The sequence below is a fragment of the Delphinus delphis genome, chromosome 5, assembly GCF_949987515.2.
Source record: "Delphinus delphis chromosome 5, mDelDel1.2, whole genome shotgun sequence".
In the NCBI taxonomy this organism is placed as follows: domain Eukaryota; kingdom Metazoa; phylum Chordata; class Mammalia; order Artiodactyla; family Delphinidae; genus Delphinus; species Delphinus delphis.
In genome coordinates, this window is record NC_082687.1 from 26,198,264 (window position 1) to 26,224,073 (window position 25,810).

General features: G+C 39.3%; 1 protein-coding gene across 1 annotated transcript in view; it reads right to left on the reverse strand.

Moving 5' to 3' along the window:
• Positions 1-25,810, reverse strand: part of TTC29 (tetratricopeptide repeat domain 29) — a 255,509-nt gene that overhangs the window by 150,370 nt on the left and 79,329 nt on the right. Inside the window, exon 8 of the mRNA XM_060011639.1 lies at positions 20,208-20,293. Coding sequence (XP_059867622.1) covers positions 20,208-20,293 — 86 coding nt within the window. The remainder of the gene's footprint in view (positions 1-20,207; positions 20,294-25,810) is intronic.

Sequence of the window (25,810 nt, forward strand, 5' to 3'; positions counted from 1 at the left end):
ACCCAGCAAATCATTCTTTTACTATTCCATACTATTCACCAGCATTTATTGAGGGAGTGCAGTATGCCAGGCATAGATCTAAGTACTTTCTACATGTGAACCTATTCAACCTTCACAACCACCCTATGTGTATCTATTAGTACCTAACTGGTACTAACATAATCCTTATGCTGCAAGTGAGAAACGGAGGCACAAGAGAGGTTAAGTAACTCTCCCAAGGTCACAGGATTAGAAGTGGCAGGACCAAGATTTGGAATCAGGCGATGTGACTCCAGGGGCCGTGCTCTTAACCGTGACATCATACTGTGATAATGGTTAAGACAGTAACAGAGAGATTTGAAATGTACAGGAAGGACCTATCTCCCTCCCCCAATTTATTTTATCCAAAAGTGACAAACATTCTGCTCTACCAGATTTTTCAACTGAAAATCTAACAAATTATACTTTTTATGCTCTTTCCCTTGCATTTACTAAGAGTTGCTGGTAGATAGCAAATTTGTATCACTAGAAAGAAGAGACCATGGGTCATAGGAATAATGTCTTGAACATACCGCTTTTGAAAAAGAACTCTACTACTTTTTTTTTTTCTTTTTAGAGATGTATTAACTCTAGCGCTGCTACATAGTTCATTGTCAGCAAAACATCCAGAGAAAATAAGGCAAATTCAGCTAAGCAGGTTAAGTCATAACCAACGAGGAATCTATGGTACGCCATCATCTATGCCAATGGAGCGTAAGAGGGAGATGGGAAATGAAAATGAGAGGTGAGAATTCCTGGCGTCTCTTTCTCTGGAGAAGCTACAAAGCAGTGGGTCACTCTTAGCCTGATGCCACTTGACACTCCCACGTCCTGTGCCCTCTCACTCTCTTCCCCCAATTCTGTGCTGATTCTGAACTGGCCTGGCAGCAGGGAGGTGATTTTTCTTTTTAGGCATCAAGTGTTATTCAATAATAATTTCTACTGGACAAGAATAACGAAGTTATTTATGCCAATAAGTAGTTCATTAAGCAGAACAGATGAGAATATTTTTTAAAATGTACATGAGAAATTTGTGATGAGACTTAACAAAGGAGTTAAACAAAGGAGTTTAAAATCACCTTACTGGGGCTTCCCTGGTGGCACAGTGGTTGAGAGTCCGCCTGCCAATGCAGGGGACACGGGTTCGTGCCCCGGTCCGGGGAGATCCCACATGCCGCGGAGCGGCTGGGCCCATGAGCCATGGCCGCTGAGCCTGCGCGTCCGGAACCTGTGCTGCGCAACGGGAGAGGCCACAACAGTGAGAGGCCCGCGTACCGCAAAAACAAAACAAAACAAAACAAAACATCTTACTGACGACTTCGTCAGTTGCAACAGCATTAGCAGTTAGGGGCGTAGCTGACCCCTCAGTCTTGGCTCTGCGTTTGCTAGCTTTGTGATCTCCATGGGGAGGTCACTTAGTCTAAGTCTCAGCCTTCTTCATCTGTGAAACGGGAGTAAATAGAAAATACTAGTAATATTGCCTCTTAGGGTTCTTGTGAGTATTAAATGAGATAAAGGTTTGGGTACAGTTCTAGACACATAACACACAAAGACACATCAGTTGTTATTGTTCAGAATGATGCTGTTCTATCAGTTAGGGCTCATTTGATTTCATGGGACAGAAACCACCCCAATCTAATTTAGGCCAAAGGGGAAACTAAGGACTCAAATGCCACTAGGAATTGTTCTCTCCATTTCTTATCTTGGTTTTTCCTCTGTGTATTAGCTTTATTCTCTCAGCGCACCATCCTCCATGGCTCTAGAAGCTCCCAGCCTCACCACAGAGGACTGGCTCTGATTTAAATAAACAAAATTATCAGGCAAGCAATCTGATTGGCTTAGCTTATTTCAGGACCCTCTCCTAGAGATTCGCTGGGGTGAGATGTAATAGTGGTGGTGATATCTGTAACCCAACGTTAGAAACAAGACCGTAGCCCGCAGAGAAGTGGCGGTGGGAATGGTGTGATGCTCTGGGAAGACAGAGACAACAGATGTCCTCCAAATCGCTATTAAAAATTCCTCTGTGTAGCTGCTTCTCCTCCTGCGGCTTTATCTCAGTTAACAGTACCATCGTACTTTGGATTACTTGAACAAAAAACTCCAGATTCATCCTGGTCTCCATCCTGTCTCCTTACTTTCATCTACCCAGCCAGAAAAACTGTAAAGTTGTGAAATGTCTGTCAAATGTGCCTATTAGGAGCTACACCACCACCATCCGAGTTTGACACCCCAGCGTGACTGGAAAGCATTTTCGGCCCTCCCAGGCCTTCACTTGTGTTGTCTCTTCTCCACTGAGGGGACAGCTGCCCTTTACCTTGAAAAGTTCAATTCAAATGTCTTTGCCTCCATCTCGAAATAAGACAAAGTTTCCCTGTTGCTTCTCTAGCTCTTGGTTCCTGTTAAAGTATGACACAAGTACGTGTTAGGTGCCTATTTCCTGTACAGACAATTCAGTCTTGCAGCATAATAAGAATCTACTTGAGCATGAGGAAATGGCTCAGATCTGTTATTCAAAAATGTGCACCAAACTTAAATTTAAAACAAATCATCACTATATATAAAATAGATAAACAACAAGGTCCTACTGTATGGCACCATAGGAATATGGGAACTATATTGTAATAACCTATAATGGAAAAGAATCTGAAAAAGAATAGATATATGCACATATATATGTATAACTGATTCATTCTGCTATACACCTGAAACTAACACAACACTGTAAATCAACTACACTTCAATAAATAAATAAACACATAAAATAGTCCATCATCAACATAGTAGTTACTATTCTTGTTTACATGGACTTTGGCCAGATTTACTCAGGATACCAAAAGGCATAGGGCTGTAGTTTTCTCCCTATTTTATTGTTTTTGCTTTATAATTTATATGATTGTCTTTTCACTTTATCAGGTCATCTTTATATGTCCTTTATTAGTTGTCAAGCATTTAATAACTTTCTCTAATGTTTGGGATAAGATGAGCTGCAGAAATGGCTAACTGCTACTATCAATCCTGTGTAGAAGATTTTTACTATGAATACAGTCTATATAAAACCTACTGAAAACATTAATTAAGGTCTTTAAATTTTAATGGAATGGAAAAATAATAGCTTACTTTTTCTTATTACAAAATCAATATATGTTAATTGTTAGAAATTTTGAGGAATACAGACCCATCACGCCCCCCAAAATAGAAAATTAAAATCATCCGTATCCTAGCTTCCACAGATAATCACTGAAAACAATTTGTTGTTTCTAGTATTTTCATATATACATATGTATATGTGTGTATATAAACATATAAGTACAGTCATAATGTACATTGTATTGTATCCTGATATTTTATTTAATATATTGATATTGCTTTTATTGTTATAAAATATTTATTTTTTTGTGTCAGGATACTCAACAATGTTTAATTAATTTGCTATTGTACATTTACTTTGCTTCTGGATTTTTCCCCATTATAAACAACACATAACATTGTATAAAAAAGTTATAGCTGAATCTCTGAATATATTAATAATTATACAAACAATATTACAGCTAAATGTTTATATACATTAATAATTATTTCCTTTAGATAAATTCTGAAGTGAGTAATTCCTGAGTCAAAAGATATGCAAAATTGTGAGTGTTCTTAAAACAGAACAAAGCTACCATTTATTGAATGCTTACTAAGTGCCAAGCACATTACTATCTTGTCTCATTTAATCCTCACAGCAACTATATCATCCCATTTTATGGGATGGAAAAGGAAGCTTAGAAATCAAATGATTTGCACGGGTGTAGCTGACACTGTCAGTGCCGCTCCTGTAATCTCTGCAGCCAAAGGCTGCTGAGGCGGCACCTGGAACTTTCTGTCTGATGGCTGGCCTCATGGTAAACTGGAATTGCCAGAGAATGTGTCCCTGGAAGCAGCTCTCAACCAACAGAGGCTGGGAATTGGTGGATAAATACAGCAGCTCCCTTGTTCCTCCATTGGGATAACTGCTCTGTTTCCCAGAGTGTGCCAGCAGGATGGAGTCCCATTGGCGGCAACACACCTTCTGTGGCCTCCTTCTTTGGCTTGATGCTACTGCTTGTGGAACCTCTCCCAGATAAACAACTGTACTCAAAACCATGTCTCAAAGTCTGCTACTGGGGAACCCAAATCAAAACATCAAGATGGTTAGTTGAATACTAGTGCAAAAATGTCCACCAGAAACTCAAAGAACTCTTTGTGAGCTTTGTAAAGAAAAAAAACATCTAAATATCTCAAATATCTATTTGAGCAAGAACCGTGAGACACATTCAGGCTGCAATCAACAGCATTGTGTCACTGCTACATTATGTGATGATTTATTATGAAACTCTAGCACGCAGAATCAAGTTAGCCGCACTCTTCAGAGCAGGGCACACTATTGATTCGTGCACGCCCTCTCGATTGTTTCTAATAAGGTTTTTTCTCCCTTCTCCCCCCCTCTTTTATTCCCTTTCCACTCAAAGGCCCTCTGTAACATGTCACTGAAGAGCTTCTCTGTGGAGTGGGGCTGGCACCACAGGGTAATCATACACTGACTGTCCCCCACCCATCACCCCGAACCAGACTCCACTTCTAACCATAGTTCCTGCTGTTTCACATCCTTGCCAGACTTTGATACTATTTGACCTTCCAATTTTTTGCCTCTAAGTCACACTTTTATGTAAAAGAATATTAACCTGCTCCCTTGAAACGCTCACAAACGAAAGCTGTTACATACACCTATGTAATCAACCCTCGATTATTCAGGAACTGAACATCATTTTGTGGGTTGGTTAGTTTCTTCATTATCTTCCTTCTCTTTCTCTATCCCTGGCCATCAGCATTATCATTTAGAAAAAAAAAAAAGAGGGTCAAAAGAAGACATTCATGAAAAAAACGGTGATTAAATCTTCAACAAGTCGACTTTTATTAGTTATTAACTAAACTTTTACATGTTTATTTAGGGAGAAAGTTGAAATTACTGGGTAAAATGGTTTTAAAATATTTTTAAGTATATAGATTGAATATTAGTAGTATAGGATTAATGCTTTTATTAGAGTCTAGTATACGTTGTTTTTATTGAGCACTAATATACTGATAATCTCTATAAGTCAATATAGCTGTTAACTGAAGATCAAGAAACTATCTACACTGCAGATACATTTGAGAATACTTTGGGTAAGTTTTAAGATGTTGAATGACATATTTTTTTCTGAAGTTACTCCTCCCATGTTGTAGAGGAAAAATATATAATTTGGCTCAGTTTATAATGATGAAGTATGATCTGCACAGTATTGTTGTTTAACCCATCTAATCCTATAATCATCCCCGGCTTCTTGCAGGTGTGATGCCTCTTCTTTGGGGGCCTCTGGATTAACGTTTGCTAACAGCTGTGCCGTTGCCTCTAGGTCTGTCATACAATTAGTCTTGTGATGAACTATGCAGGTTGCTTTATTGCTCCAGAGAACATTTTCATATGCTAGGCCTTGAACTTTAAGGAGTCTACATACATTATGTTCCATATGTCACTATTCGGGATAGTTGATTAGAGTCTCAATTTTCAGAGTCTTGAAGTTCACCCTCCTTAGAATGAACCAAATAGAAATAATTAACCTTCTCTTCATTTTCTCTCAAAGCAGATATCTGAAATTTGTGCACTATTTCTTAAAATGACTGGAAACAAAAATTTCAGCAGCTTTGTAAAGAGCTACTCTAGCAGCACTATTTTTTTTTACAAGAAATAATAATAAGATTCAGAAAGTTTTGATTAAAGTGGTATTCTAGAGCTCAAAGGAATTTAAAACCAGCTTTCACATTTAAAAAATAAATAAATAAACTTTATTACTAGAAAATCAGTGTTTATATTCATTTAGGCTATGAACTTTCTTTCCTGACATAAAACATCTTTTCATTTCCGTGAAAGTCTACAACTTGTAAATTTTGCCATACAGATTACTGTTTTTAAAAATACAGGCTTCTGGGCTTCCCTGGTGGTGCAGTGGTTGAGAGTCTGCCTGCCGATGCAGGGGATATGGGTTCGTGCCCCGGTCCGGGAAGATCCCACATGCCACGGAGCGGCTGGGCCTGTGAGCCATGGACGCTGAGCCTGAGCATCCGGAGCCTGTGCTCCGCAACGGGAGAGGCCACAACAGTGAGAGGCCCGCATACCACACACAAAAAAAACAAAAAACAAAAAAAAACAGACTTTTATTTTTTCTTGAGTTTTAAAATTTTTCTATAATGCTTTTGTCATTTAAGTGACAAATACTGTAATTTCTATGAGAAGTACCATTATGTATTCATCATTTAAAAAGAAGAAAAACACACATAACACACATGCTATTTTCCTAAGCTGTAACATTGTAAAGAAAAAGAACCATTAGGAAACCTAAAAAAATAAATAAATAAAGGGTTTAAAGAGAGTTAGCTCCCATTAACAGGGAAATTTTAAAATTAAAATTTAATTTACTAAGATTTTAGTCTGCAGTCTTTGCTACAGAAATTTTTATTAACTTGTTACTGTAAGGTCATCTGTTTTAATGCTTTAGAAAGGTCACGACTTTAAATACAGAGATAACAGTAGCAAAATTATTAGTAAAACATTTTATGTTTCCATAATCTCCAAATTATTAAAACACATTTTTAACGAGCTACTTAAAATACTATTTTCCAAATAAGGCTAACTGTTCAAAAGGTATTAAATAAGATCAGATGTGGAATACACACATACCATGCTGTAAGTTATTGCTTAATAATTTAGAGTAATAGAATTCTATGATTTGGAAATAAATCCATTTTTTAAAATTAGGAAATATGACTATTTTCTTCTTGTATCAGTGTTTTTTCTAATCCTATGACCTTTTTTTTGCTTGTCAGATAACAGATATTTTGAACATTTCTCTACTTAGCAAAATGTATGGAATGAAAATGAAGGAAGCGCTATTTGGATAGTGGTTGGGGTGTGTGTGGAGGGTCTACGATGCTGAATAGAAAGAGGTCTGCACGGCAACAACTGGGGGAAATGGGATATGGGACAGCTACTCCTTTAGATTCCCGAGAAGGAGACTGCTTGAGGTGGGTCACGGGGCAATAGGATAAGGCGGATAAAAACTCTGATGTAAAGCAGGAAAATGACTGCCGAGTCCCCTGAGCTTACACCTGAACCATCTCAAGCTGCATGGCGAGCCCTCTGTAGCATGCTTCCCAAGCTGGTGATGAACTACACAGGACTAGGAGGCGCACTGGCTGCACACAGGACTGTCTGCATGTTTTGTATAATGATAACCAGAGGTCCTCTGGGAGGAGGACGCCATGTTTCCTCTGTGCCAGCACCTGAGCTCCTCCCAGACACTGAGGCCATTAAACAGGAACAGAAGGGTCAATTTTAGGTAATGATTTCTAATTGCAAGTAAAGACAACTTCTATTTAATCGACAGTGAAGAGCTCTGATCTTTAAATTAAGAAATGACTCAAATTTCTTTTTTTGGGGGGGATAAATGCCTTTTTTAACTCAAGGAAAAGTTATTAATAAAAAGTTTTCCATAAAATGTTGGTTTAGGCTTCCCTGGTGGCGCAGTGGTTGAGAGTCCGCCTGCCGATGCAGGGGACACGGGTTCGTGCCCCGGTCCGGGAGGATCCCACATGCCGCGGAGCGGCTGGGCCCGTGAGCCATGGCCGCTGAGCCAGCACGTCCGGAGCCTGTGCTCTGCAACGAGAGAGGCCACGACAGTGAGAGGCCCACATAACGCAAAAAAAAAAAAAAAAAAAAAATGTTGGTTTATTATATTTCCATTAGAAAAATATGTGCCACTACAAAGATAAATATAAGCACTATGTAATTTACATATGATACATTTAGTGAATTACAGTTAAGAAAAAAATAAGTACAAAGCAGGAGCTCTCAATAGATACTCAGTAAATATTACCTACTAGAGTACCATTGCTGTCATTGCTCAGTGCTAATTATATCATAGCCTGTAGTAATAATGGTACCTTACATCTGAAAACTGTTGATAGTCTAAAGTGTAAAGATACTTTTATTTCTTTTGATTTTCACAAAGATATAGTGAAGCTGCCAACGTCATCCTTATTTTACAAATGAAACTGAGCCTCCAAGAAATTAAGTGACTAAGCTAAGGTCAGCAGCTCATATGTGGCAGACAGGCCTAAGAGCCATCTCTTCTAACTTCAACTCTCACATGCTCTTTCTACACCGTAGTTACCTTCCTTATAAAGACTATAGTTCAAAACCTACTGTCAGTTCAAATATGTAACCACTTAACAGTTAGAGATATCACTTATATGTGAAATCTAAAAAAAAAAAAAAGATACAAATGAACTTATTTACAAAACAGAAATAGACTCACAGACATAGAAAATAAACTAATGGTTACAAAAGGGGAAAGGGGGGCATAAATTAGGAATTTGGCATTAACAGATACTACTATATATAAAATAGGTAAACAACAGGGACCTACTGTGTAGCACAGGGAACTATATTTAACATCTTGTAATAACCTATAATGGAAAAGAATCTGGAAAAGAAAAAAATATATATATATATAAAGAATAAATATATATTCATATATATATGTGAATCACTTTGCTGGTACACCTGAAACATTGTATAATAAATCAACTATACTTCAATAAAAAAACAATTAGAGAGATATTGCTATTACACTTGAACTATATTACATAAAGATGATCTTTATCATGTAACATACTTTCTAAATAAAATCCTACTTCCAACAGCTTTTTAAAGACTTTCACCTACATATTTAACATTTTATCCTACGTTAACTGTTGGTTTGGGAATACTTGGGCCTAGAGCAAAAACCAGAAATTGTGATTTCTGTAGATGTTTGACCATCTAGCAGTTTGGAAACTAGTTATTTTATGCATATTAATGGTAATATAATAGTCACAGTTTTCTATATGTTAGACTTTATGCCACAAACTTTACACACGTTTTCTCACTTAGTTTTCACAGAGCTGTGCTGAGTTAGGGAGCGGTATTATTCCCATTTTACAGACGAAGAAACTAATGCTCAGAAACATCACTTTGCTTATGTAATGTCATACGGTGCAGTGATAGCAGAGCTGGGATTCCATCCTCCGTCAGCTGATTTTAAAGTCCACCATCTTAACCATTTCACATTGTCCTCTCTTTTCAAAGAGTTGTTAAATGTACTCTCTAAAAAGCAATTGAGAGTTCCTTATCTGAAGAATGCTAGCATTTACTGCCTTTACTTCATGCAGACTTCTAAGAATCACAGATTTGGTAACAGATGTGAGCATTGTATCCACCCAGGCAACTCTAACTAAATATTATGATACCCTATTAAACTGGTCCTAAACTTCTCACAGTCTAGTACACAGAGCTGAAAGAAGACAGGAAAGGGTGAAAGGCAGATTGAAGAAGCAATTCCTCCTGTAGACAAACTGATTCAGACTACGTGCATTAGTAGGTATGGTCCATCCGAAAGATTTATCATATCATCCTATACTGCAAATGTGCAGAACTTTGCAGAGTTGAAGCATGTGAATGGATGCACCAAAGACCTAAATGAAGATAGAGCCTCAGAGCACCTCTTTCTCCATCTCTCCTTTGCCTTGGTCCTTGGCTTCTTTACTTTCTTTCCATTTCTCTCCCTTTTTTTTTTTTTTTTTAACATTTCTTTTCTTTTCACATATAGTTTTCAACAATGTGTCACATAAAGATCAAGAGAATCAGGCTTCCCTGGTGGCACAGTGGTTGAGAGTCCACCTGCCGATGCAGGGGACAGAGGTTTGTGCCCCGGTCTGGGAAGATCCCACATGCCGCAGAGCGGCTGGGCCCGTGAGCCATGGCCGCTGAGCCTGTGCATCCGGAGCCTGTGCTCCGCAACAGGAGAGGCCACAGCAGTGAGAGGCCCGCGTACTGCAAGGAAAAAAAAAAAAAAAAAAGCAAGAGAATCAAAAGCAATTCCTGCACGAGTATTTGTTTCCTTTCCCAGCTACTAGTTCTGGCCTGGCCCACTCCTCCTTCCTCCCCCAAACCAGCCCCCCATACTAGGCCTCTACTATGCAGATGAGAGTTAGAATTTTGGGGGGAAAGAGTAGGGGTAGAAGAAGTAGAAATGAGCCTGCTAAAAAGAACCACAATTTTTTTTTAATTTATTTTATTAAAGTATAGTACTTTACAATGTTGTGTTAATTTCTACTGTATAGCAAAGTGATTCAGTTATACATATATACATATACATTCTTTTCATATTCTTTTCCCTTATGGTTAATCACAGGAAACTATGAATAAAGTTCCCGGTACTATACAGTAGGACTTTGTTGTCCGACCATTCCATATATAATAGTGTGCATCTGCTAATACCAAACTCCCAATCCATCCCTCCCCCACTCCACCTCCCCCTTGGCAACCACAGGTCTGTTCTCAATGTCTGTGAGTCTGTTTCTGTTTCATAGATAGGTTCATTTGCGTCATATTTCGGATTCCACATATAAGTGATATCATATGGTGTCTTACTTCACTTAGTATGATAATCTCTAGGTCCATCCATGTTGCTGCAAATGGCATTATTTCATTCTTTTTTATGGCTCAGTAGTATTCCATTATATATATATATACCACATCTTCTTTATCCATTCATCTGTCCATGGACATTTAGGTTGTTTCCATGTCTTGGCTTATTGTAAATAGTGCTGCTCTGAACACTGGGGTGCATGTCTGTTTTCGAATTAGAGTTTTCTCTAGATATATGCCCAGGAGTGGGATTGTTGGATCATATGGCAACTCTACTTTGAGCTTTTTGAGGAACCTCCATACTGTTTTCCATAGTGGCTATACTAATTTGCTTTCCCACCAATGGTGTATGAGGGTTCCCTTTTCTCCACACCTTCTCCAGCATTTGTTATTGGTAGACTTTTTAATGATGGCCATTCTGACCAGTGTGAGGTGTACCTTATTATAGTTTTGACTTGCATTTCTCTAATAATTAGCAATGTTGAGCATCTTTTCACGTGCCTGTTGAAGAGCCACAATTTCTTGATGTGAGAAAGAAAAGCAGGCAGATGAGAGAGGGAAGGGAGAGGGGTGATGAACCATGTGTGAGTGGAACACAGGAAGGAACTTTGGGGTCCAGAGAGTGACATGAAGATACAGGCTTCAGGATATCTAGAGAAAGACAAATTGAAAAAAAATTTTAAATGGAAGGAGAGAAGAGTCTAAACGATGTTACTGTGAGTTAAGAACTTTACCTCTTGTTCTTTGAGGACAAGTAAGGAGAAATTGATATTACTTTCCTTTTAGCTTGGTGGATGTTTTCCTTTTAATATGGTATTCCACCAAGAGAGCCATGAAGAACTCACATTTATTCGCGTTGCATCATGGTTTCATGGTAGATAAAAATCTTCACTTATAAAAGTGACCAAAAGGAAAATTTGTTTTATGTATGTTACCTTAGAATCTGCCAAGGCATGTATGTGTCAGCTAGATTACCATTTAGATGAAGAGCCCACTGTCATCAAGGATGGAGTGACTTTTAAGGGAGAAGGTATCAAATTGAACACGGAAAAAACTAAATGGAAACAACTGTAAGAATCCCCAAACTTTCTGTGCCTTAAACATTACAAGTCAAATAAATCATCCTTTGTTAAAAATGCCTGCTGATATATAATAGCTTTGTCTTTGTTTGCATCTATTGAGTTAAAATAATAACTAAAATTTAATTACAATTACTTAGTGAAAACTTAAGAATACATCATTTTACAAATATGACCCATACCCTCCATTGTTAATATTTACCTACAATCCATTAGCTGCTAGAATATTAGTGTAACTATTTTTTCCTGCTACATCGTTTACATGCATTTCTCTATGGGATGCTGCTGATGAGGCTAGAGATTTGGGTTAACCATGCATACAAGCTAACACCAATATTAGAAGCATTCTAAGTTATTATAAAGATGCTGACACATCTTCAAACATACAAATAGCTACTGTTTTGTATATGGAATAATTAAATACTAGGACAAGAATTTTGTACTACAAAAGCAAAATCAATATGGTGAATTTTTCTTTCACAGTATAATTTCTGATAGGCTACATTATCACTAAACAATGGGAAGCAAATAACTCACTGAATGTACCGAAGACAAAGTAAAGTTGATGTTCCTAAGATTAGTAAGTGGAATAGAGCATTTAGAGAGAAAGAAAAGTCGTGCATGAAAACAATTTACTACGATAGGACCATCCTTTTTCTTAAAATAACTTTATGGTTGCAATATTTGATTGTGGGAGCTGGGCCAACTTTGCATAAGGTCTTGAATGTGATTTTTGGTAAAATATTTTTCTCTTTGAAATCTTAGGACTTCATAAGATACATTTTTTTTTTCTTTTTTTTTTTTTTTGCGGTACGAGGCCCTCTCCCTGCTGTGGCCTCTCCCGCCGCAGAGCACAGGCTCCGGATGCGCAGGCCCAGCGGCAACGGCTCACGGGCCCAGCCGCTCCGCGGCACGTGGGATCCTCCCGGACTGGGGCACGAACCTGTGTCCCCTGCATCGGCAGGCGGACTCCCAACCACTGCGCCACCAGGGAAGCCCTCATAAGATATATTTACTTTCTAAAATTCAGAATCTACTCTATTTGGAGCATTTTCAGGTGGAAATTGATGATGGCCAAAGGGAATTACTACTTCTTTCCTCAGCACCTGATTGATATACGTGGGTAGCTTTCTCCTCTTTAAATGTCAGTGTCTCTGTGACCTGCCGCACAGGTTTATTACAGGAACTATCACTTCTCTTCACCAAATGCCCTTTTCTCATTAGTAGATTTCAGCCCTAAATAAATCCATTATTTGTTTTTAGTTTAGTGCTAGTCCGTCATTCAGTAAAGAATGCTTGGTCAGCAAGGAATGGATGACCAAACCTTATTCATATACTTGTCAACATATTCTTCTATTACATGTATTAATCATTTATTAATAAATTAAAGCTTTTAAATTGAGATACATTAGCAAAATTTCAGAGTCCCTTCTGTTTCAGATCATCAGAACCATTAATTAGGGATATTTACTTGTGACAGGTTTCTCTAAGCCAAGATTCTTTGAAAAATTCACGTAAAAATCTTTAAACAGATGAACAACATTACTGGATGGGAGAAGAAATTTGTTAGAGGTAGTGGTTGAATCTAGGGGCAAGATCCTGAAAATTGGAAAATATTCCAAATTATAAACTTAAAATACAAGTGAGAGAATAAAAACAGTATACAGAATTGATGATGAGATAGATTGAATATGAAAAGGCAATGTTAAATCTAACTGGACAGCTTCTCACGCTGGTTCCCACATGACGAAGCTGATTTCAAGGCATTCTTACTGCCCTCCAGAACTACAGTGTGACAGAAACACCATCGATGCTTTAGAACAGATGAAGATAGTGTTGGTAATACTGCACAGGGTGGGAAAGTAGGATAAAAAAGGACTTCAAAAGAAAAATTCTTTTTTTATGTGTTGAATTTTTACCTTGTGATTAGATAACCAGGCAGATACCTAATCAACCAATCAGGGAATCAATCTTATTTATTAATTGATCATGCAATTCTTCTTTTACAATACATTCACTAAATAAGGTGTGGGTTTCCAATAGACATCTTGTAAACTAGAAGCCATGCCTTCAGATGGAGAGCAGCTGCAGAAGGAAAGACAGGCTGTAGTTTGCAAACAGAAAATAGATCACTAGGTTATACGATCACCTTCACCAAGTCCAGAAAGAAAAAAGTGAAAAGGCACAGGGAACTCTATTCAGTATCCTGTGATAAACCATAATGGAAAAGAATGTGAAAAAGAATGTATATATATGTATAACTGAGTCACTTTGCTGTTCAGCAGAAATTAACACAACATTGTGTATCAACTGTACTTCAATAAAATAAATTTTAGGAAAACTGAAAGGGGATTCAAACTCAAGTCTGAAGAATGTCCTTTTATATCTGAAAGGAAGGAGGGAAAAGTGGCAAAAGTAAGATATTAGAGAGAATGAAAAGATGGCGGCCATCTATCTGAAATCAAAGCAAGATGTCAGGTTTTGTGGGAACTAATTTCAGTGCAACAGCAAAAACACGCTGCCCTCTAAAATCAGCCCAAGTTGGAAGACCTCCACGCCCCGAATCAGGTACAACTGTTCAGTGTCCATTCTCCACCCAGCCACACCCCAGTGCCAAATTCCCATTCTCTGGTGATTCCCTGGTACCTGTTTCCTGCCTCCTGTCTTCCTGCTGTGAATCTGATGCCTTTTCGAGTTTGCTCTTAGCATCTTGTATCCAGACCTGACAACAGATTCTTCACTGGCACTGCAGCTCTGCCCGTGGGTCTGGCTCAAATCTTATGCTCGATTCCTGCAAATTCTCAGTTCTGGGTGAGCTGTGTTCCAAAAAGGTAACAATATTCTGCCTCAAGCAAGTCCCTGGTTCTTCCCAACCACACAGGATACTCTTGACAGTAGCAGTGAGCCAAGGCCTGGAATATGGCCTGCCTGGTTTTCCAAAGACTCTGCCCTGCCTGGAGAGTTACATGACAAGAATGAACTAACCTTGACTGTCAGTGAGGTACATGCCTGGGTAAGGGGGTTGAGATCTTACTGGAAATATCTGCAAGGGACTCTCTCATTCCAGCCCCAAACAGGGATAGGAGACAGAAGGAATGTGCTCATTTCTCTCCTTTAGACATGCTGGTTTCCTTGGCTTATATGCCATCATCTATTCCTGGTTTTCCTGCTACCTCTCCAGAGACACTGCTTAATCTCCTTGGCACCTCCTTCTCCCAGCTTGGCCCTTGAACTTTTTCATTCAACATTAACCGTCTCTAGGAAATCTCCTCCACTCAACAATTTCAATATGCTGAAAACTTGCAAATTTATACAGCCTCAAATTTACACAGCATCTTCAATCCAGACCTCCTCTTGAGCTCCAGGCCCACATATACCACTGTCTATAGATCTCTCTTTGGCTATCTCAAAAACTCCTCAAACTCAACATATTCAAAACTGAACTCCTCGTTTGCCCCCAAGCCTGGGCATCCTGTGGCATTCCCCACCAGAGGCCATGCAGCTCTACAGCCAGGAACCTAGGCCCATCTGCACCCCACTGTCTCCTGCACCTCCCAAATTTAATCTAATTCCAAGTCCCCCAGAACTTCTGAATCTATTTCCTTCCATATTCATTACTACTACTAAAGCCCAGAGACTTAGTTGATTAGTGTAAAAATAATAAAAGCTACTAATTATCAAAAGTTTTTATATACCAGGCAGCCACTCTTTTAAAACTTGATATAAATTGTCTTTTCTAATCATCCTATTATTAGTTTCCTAGGACTGAAGTAACAAGGCAAACTAAATGGCTCAAAAATAAAGGAATGCAAGAGAGTTCCCTTTTCTCCGCACCCTCTCCAGCATTTATTGTTTGTAAAATTTTTGATGATGGCCATTCTGACTGGTGTGAGGTGATACCTCATTGTAGTTTTGATTTGCATTTCTCTAATAATTAGTGATGTTGAGCATCCTTTCATGTGTTTGTTGGCAATCTGTATATCTTCTTTGGAGAAATGTCTGTTTAGGTCTTCTGCCCATTTTTGGATTGGGTTGTTTGTTATTTTGATATTGAGCTGCACGAGCTGCTTGTATATTTTGGAAATTAATCCTTTGTCAGTTGCTTCATTTGCAAAGGGCTGTCTTTTCATCTTGTTTATGGTTTCCTTTGCTGTGCTTTTAGGTTTCATTAGGTCCCATTGTTTATTTTTGTTTTTATTTCCCTTTCTCTAGGAGGTGGGTCAAAAAGGATCTTGCTGTGATTTATGTCATAGAGTGTTCTGCCTATGTTTTCCTCTAAGAGTTTTATAGTGTCTGGCCTTACATTTAGGTCTTTAATCTATTTTGAGTTTTGTGTATGGTGTTAGGGAGTGTTCTAATTTCATTCTCTTATATGTAGCTTTCCAGGTTTCCCAGCACCACTTATTGAAGAGGCTGTCTTTTCTCCATTGTATATTCTTGCCTCCTTTATCAAAGATAAGGTGACCATATGTGCATGGATTTATCTCTGGGCTTTCTATCCGGTTCCATTGATCTATATTTCTTTTATTGTGTCAGTACCATACTGTCTTGATTACTGTAGCTTTGTAGTATAGTCTGAAGTCCAGGAGCCTGATTTCTCCAGCTCCACTTTTCTTTCTCAAGATTCCTTTGACTATTCGGGGTCTTTTTTGTTTCTATACAAACTGTGCAATTTTCTGTTCTAGTTCTGTGAAAAATGCCATTGGTAGTTTGATAGGAATTGCATTGAATCTGTAGATTGCTTTGGGTAGTGTAGTCATTTTCACAGTGTTGATTCTTCCAATCCAAGAACATGGTATATCTCTCCATCTGTTTGTATCATCTTTAGTTTCTTTCATCAGTGTCTTATAGTTGGAATGTAAATTGATACAGCCACTATGGAGAACAGTATGGAGATTCCCTAAAAAACTAAAAATAGAACTACCATATAACCCAGAAATCCCACTACTGGGCATATACCCTGAGAAAGCCATAATTCAAAGAGTCATGTACCACAATGTTCATTGCAGCACTATTTGCAATAGCCAGGACATGAAAGCAACCTAAGTGTCCATTGACAGATGAATGGATAAAGAAGACGTGGCACATATATACAATGGAATATTACTCAGCCATAAAAAGAAACGAAATTGAGTTATTGGTAATGAGGGGGATGGACCTAGAGTCTGTCATACAGAGTGAAGTAAGTCAGAAAGAGAAAAACAATTACCATATGCTATCACATATATATGGAATCTAAAAAAAAAGATTCTGAAGAACCTAGGGGCAGGACAGGAATGAAGACGCAGACATAGAGAATGGACTTGTGGACACGGGGAGGGGGAAGGGTAAGCTGGGAAGAAGTGACAGAGTGGCATGGACATATGTACACTACCAAATGTAAAATAGATAGCTAGTGGGAAGCAGCCGCATAGCACAGGGAGATCAGCTCGGTGCTTTGTGACCACCTAGAAGGGTGGGATAGGGAGGGTGGGAGGGAGACCAAGAGGGAGGGGATATGGGGATATATGTGTATGTATAGCTGATTCACTTTACTATACAGTAGAAAGTAACACAACAATGTAAAGCAATTACACTCCAATAAAGATGTTTAAAGTAAAATAAAGGAATGGATTCTTTCACAGTTTTGAAGCCTAGCAATCTGAAATCAAAGGGTTGGCAGGACCATGTTCTTATGGGGAGGGGATCCTTCCTGTCTCTTCAAGCTTCTGGTGGCTCCAGGCATCCCTTGACTTGTGGCACTGCAACTTCAATCTCTACCACCATCTTCACAGGGACTTGTCTTCTGCGGGCATGTCTTCTTGTCTTCTGTCTGTTTCAAACCTCCTTCTGCCTTTTTCTTATAAGGACCCTGTCACTGGATTTACAGCCCAGCCAGAAAATCCAGCACAATGATCACCTCATCTCAAGAGCCTTAACTTAATTACCTCTGCAAAGACCTTTTTTCTATGTATGGTAAAATTCATAGATTCCAGGGGTTAGAAAGTGGACATATCTTTTTAAAACACCATTCAACCCCCCAAAAAGTAAATATACTTATTAGTTGAGTCAGTTGAGACTTAGAGAATTTAAGGGATTTGTCCAAGGTCACACAGTTAATATGAATGTGAGCTTCACATTTGATTTACAGCTTCCTTACTTCCAGAAAAATAATTTCAATACTTTTCTGAAAGGAGTAACAGTATCAAGAAATTTGTCACTTGGATGCCAAATGCTGCTTCTTAAATACATTCATTACTAGACTATCCTACACCGCTAGTGTTATCTTCCAAAACTATAGATCAGATCCATCATGCCTGGTATGCTGTCTGTCACTTAGAAGGTGCTCAATAAACAGTTGTCAGTCAATGAATGAGATCATGCCACCAGCCTCATCAAAGTCACCAAACATTCCACATTGCTTAAAAACTAAGCTTCACATTCCAACAAAGCATTCAAGACCCTCCAACCCTCCAAAAGATTAAAAAGTATAATCCCGGAATTACGATGAATTCCTAATTCTTAGAAAGGCTGTACTTAGAATGAGTACAGCCTTTCTAAGAATGTCCAGAAATCATACAAGAAGAAATTGATAAATTTGGCCACACACATATCTAAAAGTTGATGGAAGAATTTCATAATAAGGCCAAAAAACAGTGGCCTGGAAAAATATTCCCAACATGTATTAATACATATGCCTAATTTCCTAAAGATATACATAGCTCCTGAGGAAACAGGCACCTTCATTTATTGTTGTGTGACAATAAACTTGTTAAGCTTCTTTGAAGGGAAGATTAGAAATAAAAATAAACTTATCTTTAAATTCATATTCTCTCCTCTTTGAATCAGCATTTCCACCCTTAGAAGATCCACCCTGTAGATCTTCTCTCACTTTGGCACAAAGCTATTCACTGCTATACCCTTTGTGAAACAAAACTGATTGGAAACAACCTAAATGCCCACCAATAGGAGATAGTTAAATCCATTACAGTACAACTATATCATGGGATACTATGAGTCCCTTTTAAAATGAGGCATGTCTATATATACATTAGTATGGAGGAAGTTAACTCAGGGGACAGAACAGTGTGTATAAAACGTTATCATTTTGTAAACAACAAAAAGGATACACATATATATATGCACCTATATGCCAGGCATACCTATGAATATTTTTGGAAGGATAAACCAGGAACTTGTAACTGTATTTGCCTTTGAGAAAAGAACTGTGAGACTGAGTACAGGAACAGAAGGAAGATTTATTTTTCACTGTAAACTCTATTGTATTGTTTGAATTTATTTTGCCATGTGCCTGCCATGTGATAGAGAGACAGAGAGAATCTATAAGCTAATTTTCACCTAATTTTCCAACTTGATCTCCTACTGTATCCTATCTTGTACATGACAATTCATTGCTTCTCAAACCCACTGACTATGATCATATTGAGAGTGTGGGAGTGTGTGTGTGTCTAATATGCTATCATCCTTGACTCTCACGCTTTCTGCCTGTATAAATCCTGCCCCTCAAAAGCTCTTCTGTGCAACCTTCCTGATCTTCAGTGTTGAAACTAACTATTCTGAACTCAGAAAACCCCTGTTCATCCTGCTTTGAATTATAGTTGTTTACAAGTTGGTCCCCCTCATTCAACTAGCTCCTAAAGGGAAATGTGCATCTTGTTGGCCTCTGTGTTCCTCAAAGTACCTGGAACACAACAGCCTTGCTGTGTGCATGTCATTAACTAAAAAATATTAAGTAGAAGAATCAACTAGGAAAACCCAAGTCTCTTACGATTAAACCCAATTTTAAGGATGATAGAGAAAAATAATTAGCCCAATCACAGAAATGCTATTTAGCACGAATATCTAAAAGAGCCAACAAGAGCTCCTCAAAGCTGAAAAATAAAGCCAATAATTCTTATCGAATAGGATTATTACATGAGATGTATGTGAAATTCAATAAGAAGTTACAGTTGGAATATATTAGAGGTAAGAGAAGAATGAAAGAAAAATGATTTCAGTTTTAATATGGAAAAGATAGCTCGTGACATTTTGTTTTTTGGGTTTTTTAGTCAAACAAACCAAGCCTGGTCATAAGATAGGCAAACACTGATTTTTATCCTGAAGCAGGTTACTTCTCAGATTGGGACTAGCAATGCCTTCCACCTTTGCAGCCCGCCTTCTCCCCGCTCCCCACACACAAAGGAAAGGTTCACTGCAATGCAATTCAATCTATTGTTTATTAACTACAGTTTTTCCTAAGAAAACTTTCTCAGATCATATTATGTGTGCCGTAATTTTTTTTTTTTACTATTTACTTTTTGCTGTCATTTAAACCCATTTCCTCTTGTCCTTGGTGATATAGGAATGGACGGTCCCATTACTCCATATATTTAACTTTCATCAATAAAACCAATTTTTAATGCTTCTAGAATAGTGCTATTCTGCTTTAGTCTCTATAAATAGGTACACTGACATCCAGCCCACCCCATTTCTGTTGGCCTTATAACAACATACAATAAAAAATATAAAACAAACATAATAAAATAGAACAAATATAATAAAATAAAAATTAAAAGTGATAGTGATTAAAGTCAACTTGAACTTACTGCTAATGCTGTTTCATACTCTCCAGCAGCCAAGTGCGCTAAGCCCAAGTAATAGGAAGCTTCTTCTTCCATCTTTTTGTCATTTCCTAAAACGAAAATGTAGAAAAAATCATTATGGTATTAAAGAAATTGGTTTATTACAACAAACAGAATCTTTGCTTTTTAAGAGAGTAGAAAGTTATTATAACAAAGTATACAGATTTATATCAACAATCTCTGAAACCTGACTGTGTACTCATCAAAAAGGCTGACGTTAGAGAAAAGGGAACACTCTTGCACTGCTGGTGGGAATGTGAATTGGTTCAGCCACTATGGAGAACAGTATGGAGGTTCCTTAAAAAACTACAAATAGAACTACCATATGACCCAGCAATCCCACTACTGGGCATATACCCTGAGAAAACCAAAATTCAAAAAGAGTCATGTACCAAAATGTTCATTGCAGCTCTATTTACAATAGCCCAGAGATGAAAACAACCCATCATCGGATAAATGGATAAAGAAGATGTGGCACATATATACAATGGAATATTACTCAGCCATAAAAAGAAATGAAATTGAGCTATATGTAATGAGGTGGATAGACCTAGAGTCTGTCATACAGAGTGAAGTAAGTCAGAAAGAGAAAGACAAATACCGTATGCTAACACATATATATGGAATTTAAGAAAAAAAATGTCATGAAGAACCTAGGGGTAAGACAGGAATAAAGACACAGACCTACTGGAGAACGGACTTGAGGATATGGGGAGGGGGAAGGGTGAGCTGTGACAGGGCGAGAGAGAGGCATGGACATATACACACTACCAAACGTAAGGTAGATAGCTAGTGGGAAGCAGCCGCATGGCACAGGGATATTGGCTCGGTGCTTTGTGACCACCTGGAGGGATGGGATAGGGAGGGTGTGAGGGAGGGAGACGCAAGAGGGAGGGGATTTGGGGATATATGTATACATACAGCTGATTCACTTTGTTATAAAGCAGAAACTAACACACCATTGTAAAGCAATTATACCCCAATAAAGATGTTAAAAAAAAAAAGGCTGATGTTAATACAATTTACCTGGGTCACAGATAATAAGTGAGCAACATGCATTAGCAATATAATTATGAGGAGTTTCCCTCTACATACAAAACCCAGTATTAGCATTTTGACATTCATATATAAATTCCATACCGGTCCACCATGTAAAACCTATAGTCATTCATCATAGCTGCGACTACATATGTGAAATAATTGATAAAGAGTATCAGCCTGGGCTTCCCTGGTGGCGCAGTGGTTGAGAGTCCACCTGCCAATGCAGGGGACGCGTGTTCGTGCCCCAGTCCAGGAAGATCCCACGTGCCGCGGAGTGGCTGGGCCCGTGAGCCATGGCCGCTGGGCCTGCGCGTCCACAGCCTGTGCTCTGCAACGGGAGAGGCCACAACAGTGAGAGGCCCATGTACCGCAAAAAAGAAAAAAAAAAAGTTGATTTTATTTCTACACACGAGCAATGAACAATCTGAAAATAAAAGAAAAAATTCCATTTTCAACAGCATCAAAAAGAATAAAATATTAGAAATAAATGTAACAAACCAAGGGCAAAATGTGTACACTGAAAACTATAAAACATCATTAAAAGAAATTAGATAACATGTAAATAGACTGATAACCATATTCATGAATTGGAAGACAGTGTGAAGATAGCGATATTTCCCAAAGTGATCTACAAATTCAATGCAATCCCTATCAAAATCCCAGCTGTCATTTTTGGAGAAGTAGACAGACTGATCCTAAACATCATGTTGGAAATATAAGCAATGTGGAAGGACCAAAACAATATTGAAAAAGGACAATTTGGAAGACTCGCACTTCCCAATTTTAAAACTTACTACAAAACCACAATAAAAAATATGTAGTAGTAGAATAAGGACAGACATGAGGATCACTGCAATAGAATTAAGAATCCAGAAAACAACCCTCACATTTATGGTCAATTATTTTTAACAAGGGTCCCAAGACAATTTATTGAGAAAGAACAGCATTTTCAACAACTGGTACTGGGGCAACTGGATATCCACATACAAAACGTGAAGCTGGACCCTCTTGACATCACACACACACACACATACACACACCTAAATATAGGAGTTAAAACTATGAAACTCTTAGAATAAAGTGCAGAAGTAAATCTTCATGAGTTTGGATTAGTGGAAGCCTTCTTAGTTATGAAACCAAAAGCACAAACAACAAAAGAAAAAACAAACTACTTTGCACTTTATCAAATTAAAAACTCGGGCTTCAATGGATACCATCAGAAAATGAAAAGAAACCAAATCTGATGAAGGACTTGCATCTAGAATATTAGAGGATTCTTGTAACTCAATAATAAAAGGACAAAATAATCCAATTAAAAATGGGCAAAGGAACTGAATAGATATTTCTGCAAAGAAGATTACAAATGGACAATAAGCACGTGAAAAGATGATCAACATCATTAAGCAACAGGGAGATGCAAAATAAATTCACAGTGAGATATCACTTTATACCTACTAAGATGACTATAATAAAAAGACAGAAAGTAACAAGTACTGGTGAGGATGTGGCTAAATTGAAACCCTTTATACATTGTTGATGGGAATGTAAAATGGTTCAGCGACTTGGGAAAACTCTTTGCCAGTTCCTCAAGAAGTTAAACATAGAATTGTACCACCCAGCAATGCCACGTCTACGTATATACCCAAAGGAACTGAAAACATGTACACAGATGTTCATAGTAGCATTAATCATAATAGACAAAAGGTGGGAACAACGTAAATGTCCATCAACTGATGAATGGACAAAGAAAATGTGATACAACCATACAATAGTGTATTATTTGGCCATAAAAATGAATGAAGTAGTGATACCATCTACAAGACGGATGAACCTTGAAAACATGATGCTAAGTGAAAGAAGCTGGACTCAAAAGAATACACATAGCATGATTCCATCTGTGTGAACTATCCAGAAGAGGTAAATCCACAGAGACGGAAAGTAGATTAATGGTTGCTAGGGCATAGAGGAAGGAGGGTATGGGGAATGCCTTCTAATGAGTGTGGGGTCAGTGTTGATGTTTGTACAACTTTGTGGATTTATTAAAGAGCACTGATGTCTGAAAGATGAAAATAATAGAATAACAGACTCATGAGACCACTGTATGGCTGGCACTATACTTGTGCATTACACCAAGGTGTCCTAACTAAGGTGCACAGTGGATGTCGGTCCTCCTTAAGTACCATGTAAATCAATTGTGGGAGGCAGGCGTTATCCATGCAATCGTCAGCTTGCTGCTTCAGGTTCCCTGACCAAAGTAGGAGACAACAGTAAGAAGGGATGCTTTGTCCCAGAGCATTTCAGCGGCTGTCAGACCTCTGTAAAATGCTGTGCAATCTTTTAACCTGTCTACTATCTTATATGAAAAACATGGGCACAAATATTTATTGGCTTTAAAAGATATTAAAAATTATTACAGCAGAAAAAGCAAGTTTTCTCCGATTCTCTTCATCTGTCCTTCAGAAAGTGAGAGATGCTTTCAGAAAGGAAACGGCTTGGCAGGCTCTGACTATTGGAAGAGGGCCTAGGAACCTTGCTTTCTTTGTGAACAACCTTACAATTTAGCAAATGTGAACCTAAAGTGAAATACCTTTTCCTACCTGATAACATTAACTTACATTAAAAGTCCACATAGGAACTTCCGGGAAGATGGCGGAAGAGCAAGACGCGGAGGTCACCTTCCTCCCCACAGATACACCAGAAATACACCTACCCGTGGAACAACTCCTACAGAACACCTACTGAACGCTGGCAGAAGCCCTCAGACCTCCCAAAAGGCAAGAAACCCCCACGTACCTGGGTAGGGCAAAAGAAAAAAGAATAAACAGAGACAAAAGGATAGGGACGGGACCTGCACCAGTGGGAGGGAGCCGTGAAGGAGGAAAGGTCTCCACACACTAGGAAGCCCCTTCGCGGGCGGAGACTGCGGGTGGCGGAGGGGGAAGCTTCGGCGCCGCGGAGGAGAGCACAGCAACAGGGGTGCGGAGGGCAAAGCGGAGAGATTCCCGCACAGAGGGTCAGGGCCGACCAGTACTCACCAGCCCGAGAGGCTTGTCTGCTCACCCACCGGGGCGGGCGGGGCTGGGAGCTGAGGCTCGGGGGCTTCGGTCAGAGCGCCGGGAGAGGACTGGGGTTGGCGGCGTGAACGCTGCCTGCAGGGGGTTAGTGCGCCACGGCTAGGCGGGAGGGAGTCCGGGAAAAAGTCTGGAGCTGCCGAAGAGGCAAGAGACTTTTTCTTCCCTCTTTGTTTCCTGGTGCGTGAGGAGAGGGGATTAACAGCGCTGCTTAAAGGAGCTCCAGAGACGGGCGCGAGCCGCGGCTAAAAGCACGGACCCCAGAGACGGGCCTGAGACGCTAAGGCTGCTGCTGCCGCCACCAAGAGGCCTGTGTGCGAGCACAGGTCACTCTCCACACCTCCCTTCCAGGGAGCCTGTGCAGCCCGCCACTGCCAGGGTCCCGGGATCCAGGGACAACTTACCTGGGAGAACGCACGGCACGCCTCAGGCTGGTGCAACGTCACGCCGGCCTCTGCCGCCGCAGGCTCGCCCTGCACTCCTTGCCCCTCCCTCCCCCCCGCGGCCTGAGTGAGACAGAGGTCCTGAATCAGTGGCTCCTTTAACCCCGTCCTGTGTGAGCGAAGAACAGACACCCTCCAGCGACCTACATGCAGAGGCGGGGCCAAATCCAAAGCTGAGCCCCTGGGAGCTGTGAGAACAAAGAAGAGAAAGGGAAATCTCTCCCAGCAGCCGCAGAAGCAGCGGATTAAAGCTCCACAATCAACTTACATACCCTGCATCTGTGGAATACATGAATAGACAACGAATCATCCCAAATTGAGGAGGTGGACTTTGAGAGCAAGATTTATGATTTTTTCCACCTTTCCTCTTTTTGTGAGTGTGTATGTGTATGCCTCTGTGTGAGATTTTGTCTGTATAGCTTTGCTTCCACCATTTGTCCCAGAGTTCTACCCGTCCGTTTTTTATATTTGTTTGTTTTTTAATTTTTTTCTTAATAATTATTTCTTTATTTTAATAACCTTATTATATTTTCTCTTACTTTATTTTATTTTACTTTATATTCTTTCTTTCTTTTTTCGTTCCTTCCCTCCCTCCTTCCTTCCTTCCTCCCTCCCACCCTCCCTCCTTTCCTTCTTTCTACTTCTACTAATTCTTTCTTTCTTTTTCTCCCTTTTATTCTGAGCCGTGTGGATGAAAGGCTCTTTGTGCTGTAGCCAGGAGTCAGTGCTGTACCTCTGAGGTGGGAGAGCCAACTTCAGGACACTGGTCCACAAGAGACCTCCCAGCTCCACATAATATCAAATGGCAAAAATCTCCCAGAGATCTCCATCTCAACCCCAACACCCAGCTTCACTCAACCACCAGCAAGCTACAGTGCTGGACATCCTATGCCAAACAACTAGCAAGACAGGAACACAACCCCACCCATTAGCAGAGAGGCTGCTTAAAATCATACTAAGTCCACAGACACCCCAAAACACACCACCAGACGTGGACCTGCCCACAAGAAAG